General features: G+C 35.7%; 1 protein-coding gene across 1 annotated transcript in view; it reads right to left on the bottom strand.

Moving 5' to 3' along the window:
• Positions 1 to 4,709, bottom strand: part of LOC113508587 (arf-GAP with Rho-GAP domain, ANK repeat and PH domain-containing protein 2) — a gene marked incomplete in the record, with an annotated part of 57,463 nt that extends 52,754 nt beyond the window's left edge. The window contains 3 exon segments of the mRNA XM_026891714.1: positions 2,110 to 2,308; positions 2,814 to 4,403; positions 4,480 to 4,709. Coding sequence (XP_026747515.1) covers positions 2,110 to 2,308; positions 2,814 to 4,366 — 1,752 coding nt within the window.
• Between the last annotated feature and the right edge of the window lie 2,920 nt (positions 4,710 to 7,629).

Genomic DNA, 7,629 nt, shown 5'->3' on the forward strand with positions numbered 1-7,629 from the left:
TCAAGCCGCAGCATGATTAACGACTCCGTTTGGGTCCAACAAACAACAATACGAACAAAGTACTTAATGTTACAGATTTTTTCTTCATCAAAATAAACTTTCAATTTGGAATGGGAACGATTTAAAGCGCAAGTGACAAACGGAACCAGTTACATGGGAAAGTCGAGCTTACAGGTACACACATCAAGCTCGTCAAGTGAGAATTGGATCTGAGGGTTCAGTATAAGTAGGTTAAAGGAAAATAAATTTGCAAAAAGGATGTACAGTGACCGTACCAACAGATGTTTAAACTCGCTGTTTATTTTCAGTAATTGTTATCGCAGGAAAGAAAATTAAAGTAGATATTTGTTAATTTCCGACAATTTCAATTGTCTAGCTACCGTAGTTAATGAGATACTGACGAACCGACAGGTTGACAGCGTAGCTTAAGTAGTAGGCTTACATTAGGCACGGAACTCTAGTACTAAAAGCTGGATATTTTTTTATATTTCTAGAATCCAATAACTATGCAACCTACTCCGGATTCGCTTGGAGTAAATCAATCGTAATTTTATTTCATTGAAAGGAATGTTACGATGTCATAAAATGCTCAGGGTTATTCAGACTCATATTAATTACATTCAACTCTCATTGTTCGCATGTAATATTACGTCGAATTTAATGAGAGCAGTCAAAGAATGTGCAGTGAATATTCAAAGCACTATCCAATTATGTTCGGCTTCAAATAGAGAAACAATTTGACCGATCCTATGCTATACTTCCATTATTCGCATAACTTTATATCAACACTGTCTGCCGTTGTCAGTTGAAATCATCCGTTCATTTTCTGTGATGAATATGGTATCTCTCTATCTGGAACACATTGTGTCATAGGTTGGCAGAATAATGGAATCGTTGATTAATAACGTAAATATGTTTAGCATGCACAATCGTCTCTTACAACTGTTACGGGCACAGTAATGCATAAAGACTCCACAAAGAATAATGAATGGGTAACAACAAAATGCACCAAGGTCACAGTAAAATAGGTCCGACGCAAATTTTCATTGCAATACAGCGAGCACAGAGATTAAACGTTTTAGTTTATTTACAATCTAACATGTGCTCTCCATTCAACAAAGTATGCGTACAGAGTTCGTCCTCCTGCGCCAGATGGGACGATTCAATTAAACTCCACTACCAGTTCTTTCGGGGGAGATAACTTTAAATTAATGTCGTAAAATATTCGACTCGGTAAACCATCATTGGTCGCCAAGCACAACCGCTCCGAACCTTGTATAGAGCAATCAATGAACTCGCAACAAACAGTGGGTATGGGAACAAAACGGGAAAATATAATACCGAATAAGGCAAGAACAAAGCGTGAGCTTCGGTATTGTTATTATAGCGAGATTACTGACTATTATTGACGTTCTTTACCTCAGAGTAATGCATAACATGGTAACAACATTTTGCTTTAGCCTTATGTACAGTCGGCTAGTAATTAAGTAACTGTAATTCTATGTATAAAGTGTTGATAGCGTAATGACGTTATAAATGCGAATGCTTCTGACTCAACAGATTCTTGGACCTTGACACGCAGATACCTACTGGTGACAAATGACAACTTATATTCAACAAGTATGTGGTTCGGATACATTCGCATAGCATTTTGTTACTAAACTCAAGTACGGTTTTAATATTTTACATGCACATATACATAAATTTGATTAGTACTATCGCAATATTAACGGTTTAGTTCGCTATTAGATAAAGCTGTTAATTACTATACGTACTTACAACTTCCGCACACCACAGATCGTGGCATGCCGTATTATGATTTCAACAATTCATTGAGTGATGGAAGTACGAGATAAAAATGCTTTTAGGCTTAGGTGTTTAGGCACACCAATCACAATCTTATAATGGAGAATCTAAATCTAGGTTTTTATACAAATGCTAATTAACTAGGTATACTGAAGATTTATTTTATTGCTATATATGAGTGTTAAGGTAAAAGGACACATTAAAATTGTTTGTTTTTTAAGAATATTCACAAATAAATCATATATCGAATATCCCTGAAGAAATGTAGTACCTTAAGCAAGTAAATGTTATGTTTTCACTTACCTTAAGATAGCACCAGCCGCATCTAGTGAACTCTGACGTATACTTCGTGGCAAACCCGCAAGTCAGATGTTCAGCTATTTTCTGCGCCCAGTTGCGTCGCTCCGATGCGCTGGCGCAGCTGAACAGGATCTTCCTAGGGGTACTTCTCAAACCACCCGATGACACAGCCAGCTCGAAGCAGTACGAGTTGCTTGTGGTACTATAATCCAAAAACATTGCCAAGAATGTATCAAATGTCTCTTTCAGTAGAAACTAATTTCTATAGTTTGAGATTTGCCAATGAGTTTTAAATAGTTTAAATAATACTAAATTATTTATAATATTATAATTTATAATTCCCTGACTCATGCTAAACTATTTTAAAATAACTTTATCAAGTATTTTTTAAGTATATCGTATGAAATGTTATTTTTATGTGAAAATTATCTAAAAAGAAATAATTTATTTTGAGTTTTGTTGCATCACTTACATGTTTCATTTTAAGAATGCAGACAAGCTAAAAATGTATAAAATATCATATTGTAAGATATACGTCAGAATGTGTTCAAATAAACAGTTTTGAAACTCACTGTACCTATGAGCCACTTGCTAATTTAATGTAATTCCATTCATGATATATCATACATACATGACATAGTATGTAATAATAATTCAAGCTAAGTTTACTAACTTAATATAGTAAATATTATTCATCTCTGACTCACCTTGAAGATAGAGGCAAAACTATTTGCACTGAGTAAATACTATCTAATGTATAAGCTTCCTTGAGAACCGAGTTGGTTGGGTCTGAGTAACACATCAACTTCTGATCAGAGAGTACACAATATCGTGTTTGAGAGTTCTTGAACAAGTCTTCTACAACTCCTGACACAATCCTTGTGAGTAAGCCACTGAAGTAAGGCACCAGCATTGAGTTCACTGGTGGCCGTTCAACACAGTCAACTTTTTGCACAGCCGGTTTCACAGTTTTATTTAATTTCTCAAATTTAAGCATATGAGAAAACTTTCGCATAACTGTGTTAGTTGATTTAGTATCTTCTTCTGTCACTGATTTTGTATCACCATCCACAAACCAATGGGAGCTACTGTCTTTGTCAATTATACTCGGCTTTGGTTCATTAAAAAGGCTGTCAGAGCGCTCTGGAGGCGTTGGTGGATTAAAATAGTCACTTTCATAGAATTCAAAAGTGTCATCTGTGTTGTCTGAAGCCACTATTGTACCATAGGTATCTCCTATTAAGAAGGATTCAAGTAACAGTAGTTCATTACTCATTCCCTCAAACTTCTTTGTGGAACTACGAGATTGTAGTGGATCAAATTCATACAATGTACTCTGGCGGGGCTTTTGTGGTTCTTCATCAAATGATTCTGCATCTGTGGTTGGTGAAGTGGGAGTAGTGCTTGCTGAAGCCTGAGTCGGCAGGACCCAGTTTTCATACATAGTATTATTTTTCATTATCTCCACCGGTAAAGCACTGTCTCTCTTCTTCCTCCTCTCCGGCACCTCAGGACAGGAGCCCACTGAAGTTGAACTCATGGAACTGACTATGCTGTTAGTTCTTGATGGTTTTGGAATATCATATGTCATTTGTTCACTCTCCAAGGTCAAGGTTGAAGCATTTTGATCAAAATCTTTACTAATGTCATATGAGAAGCTACTGACAGAATCTGTATTGTCTGAGTTACTAGAAAATAATGACAAGTCGTCAAATACTTTTGTATTGAGGTGTAAGTTGGGATGTTCCACATTTTTTTGTGCTGTGACACTTTCATTATTAAACCTCTTTTGTTCTAGAAGGGGTGAATTAAATTGTATATTATCAAACAGGCCCACATCAACAGCTGGCATCGAAACACATCTTTGTGTATCAATTTCATCAAGACTATCCGGCTTCTTAGTTCTCCTAAGCCTAAGGCCCGCTGTCCTAGTTCCTTCTATCACAGACTTAGTCACAGATTGTCGCACAGCTCGGGATGTAGTTAATGTTTTTTCTAACGTGTCTTTGGCAAATTTCGAGCCATCCTGAATGCTCTTTTCAAACTTTTCATTAGCAGATTTGGCAGAACTACTTACTTTAAGTGCTACATCTTCTGATAACTGCTTTGAAACTGTACTAATAGACTTGAATATGTCGGAAGCTGTAACTCTCTCTGCCGGCTGTGGCACCTTTGTGCGTGGAACTGGTACGGGGCGCACCAGAGGATCATTTTGGGGCATAAACGCACTTCGAGGCTTCGGCACCGGCGGGGAATCCATCACTTGAGTTGATCACCAGGCCACTAACACTGCATAACTATTTAAAAGTGAAAGATAACATTGTTGTAGTACTTTATACGCAACACAAACAAAAACTAGGTAGAATGACTCACTGAGAAATGAATTACACACAACACTTTGACCCGATTAAATCAATTGACTGATAAACATGCGCCAGTATTTATAGTCCACATTTAATGAATTCAACGGGACCAGTTGTATTCAAATTCGAATGAATATTTACATTTATTCGACAATACGATTTGTTTTCAAAATCATCTGCGCTTACACACAGCGAGCGACAGCGACTTCGCGCGAGTGTTGCCAACTGAGAAATGATATCAATACGCGACATTGATATTGCAAGCCTTCTCCAACAATCGTACCACAAACATTTAAATAAAAAAATCCTAGGTCTGTGACATCAACTGACTGAAGTCGGCGCCAAGTTTAATTTACTTGTGTGCTGTATACTATTTCTTGTTTAGGGAAAATATTTAATACGTTTTCTTACTTCAGTTTAGTTTAATTTAGATATTATTATATGCTTTGTTTTAGAGTGCTGAATTAGCTGCCTTCTTAACTCCTTATTTTTAAAATTTATTTTATATTACATTATTTAGTCGTTGGGTACTATTTATAGTATCTACGTGTACGTCTACCTGTATTACTATAATATTGGGCTGGGTATTAATGTTATAATAGGTTATAATAATTATAGTCGGGTTAAGCTAAACTGGTTACTGTAATATTATCCTGTTCTGACAAACGGGATAATTATCAAACTCAAGATCTAGGTATCTAAATTATATCTGTGTTAAGTCTGATGATTAAAATGTACATAATATATAAAGATTTTTCCCTACTTTGGTTATTGAGAAGTAAGGTAAAACGTTTTTTTATTTACTTGTTACCTACTCTTTTATCCGCGACTTCTGCCGCTTTTTAAGAAACAACACTCTTTAAAAAAACGTGTGTGTTGTTATAGAACTTAAAATCGTTATAAATAGTCGTATAGTATCGTTGTAGACCTTAAAAGACAGATATTCTTTCGTAGACTTTTTTGGAACTATTTAAAAGGAACAATTCTTTCATACCGATAAATTACTCACACAAAAATTATGATTTCTAACCGTTTTTAGAACATTTCTCATTTCTGCTCTGCTGTTATTGATGATAGCTTGATAGTAAGTACATAGGTAACAGACAAAAAATGGTTTGGGCTCTGTGTATTAAAAGTAGGTAAGTAAGTAGCCTCCTTGTTAATTTTAGTATACGGGTTACCCCCATACCAACACTTTCACCTTTATAGTATAGTGAGATTTTTTACAAATACAAACGTTTTGTAAGAAAGTTACCCCATTCAAAGCAAAGCAGTTTATCTTTATCAGTTTATGTATAGTTTCTAATGTAGGTCGAAAAGGATGCGATTTTTTGTAATTTTTTTTTTAAAGACGACTCCCGCACTAAGAAATTTTATCCTTGTGTCGCGGGGCGTTTCACAACCATACAAATCACGTGCACAACAACACCCAGAATCAGAACAAGCATTCGTGGATCACACAAATGCTTGTCCTACGCGGGGATCGAACCTGCGACACGACGCGCACTGAGGGTTTGGTTTGGTGACCTCAACCACTCGGCTATTCGTGCAGTCAATTATCTATTTGCCATAGATTACTTATGTTTATTGGAGATTTGACGGACTATTTTGGTTTTTATTTATTGCCTATGTGATTTTTGGTGGATGGTAAACCTAAGTTAAAGGAGTAGATACCTATATAAAATTTTTGTTAAGGTCTAGGAATTTAATTATTTGGGTTTCTACTACAAACGTAATATATTAAAATCAGTTCAGTGTGATCGAGCTTCACAGTCACAAACTTGATCTTCATAAAATTGGTTATTATAGATTTTTCATTACCTACTGCAATTTTAAGTTTTATATTAAACTAGCGGTTGCTCGCGACTTCGTCCGCGTGGTTACGAAGACTTCCCGTTTTTGTAAAATATTTCATTATTGCTTTGCTCTTAATACCTAATTAGAGCCTGAGACTAGCGCGTTCAAACAAACTTTAGCTTTATATTATTAGCTAGCTGTTGCCCGCGGCTTCGTCCGCGTGTTTAAAAGATATAAGTTAGGAATTTTTGGCCCTCAAAGACGAATAATTATCCCTGTTTTTTCCACATTTGCCATTCTATCTTCGCTCCTATTAGTCGCAGCGTGATGGTGTATAGCCTATGACCTTCCTCGATGAATGGTCTACACAACACAAAAAAAAATCCATTTGAATTTTTTTGAACTTTTCCTGAGATTAGCGCGTTCAAACAAACAAACTCTCCAGCTTTATATATTAGTATAAATAATAACCTGAAATTGTTTAAGGGGTATTTAAAAAATACTATAAATCATATTACCTATTATACTTTTTTATCATATTAATTTCACTGTAATGCCCCGTATAGGTTTTACCGGAACATTTTCGGATGCATCAACATGAGTCGGTAAATATAAAATCATAAAAGAGAATGACTATCGCGCTTTTGGCAATCATTTGATTTAGGTTTGATTAGAACTGTGGCAATGAACGCTTGAAGACGAGCGAGCAAAGGTACGGCACCGCTACCGCTGAACGTCAGATTCACTTATTTGATTGGCAGAATCTTAATCAAATAACCTACATACTTTCACGTAAACGGCTGTACCTAAAGGATGAGATAAATTATATTTTGAGAATTAACAAGGGAGTGGTGGTAAAAGTACACAGGTGCAATATTTAAAAAAAGTATCAAAGTCAATGCATCATAAAATATAGTTTTATGTATGTATCGTGTTCCCAATAGCGGTATCTACGAATTTTGACATTAATTGTCAATGTCCAATGCATCTCCAAAGGCTATTATGACGAGACAGTCGGTCGATTGGTTCCGCATTGCTTTTGCAGTATGTGACAAGGCACTCGATTGAGGTTCCCAGAATATTCAATCCGCAGAGTATTTACATTGACAGAAATGGCTGGTCAAAGGCGTAATTTGCTTTATAGCATATTGCAATATCTAATATCTATTAGATATTGCAATATTGCCCTCCCTTTGCTGTCCCGTATCAAATACGTCAATCGAACGGGTGGTTTATTAATGTCCTTTAGTAAACCTATTTTGGAAACATAATAATGTAGACGCACACATTCATACACGTTTACAATTGAATTACATTTAAAATAATGTAGAATATGGCCTAATGGATTTTCCAGGAAAATGTT

The sequence above is a fragment of the Trichoplusia ni genome, chromosome 1 (assembly GCF_003590095.1).
Source record: "Trichoplusia ni isolate ovarian cell line Hi5 chromosome 1, tn1, whole genome shotgun sequence".
Taxonomy (NCBI): domain Eukaryota; kingdom Metazoa; phylum Arthropoda; class Insecta; order Lepidoptera; family Noctuidae; genus Trichoplusia; species Trichoplusia ni.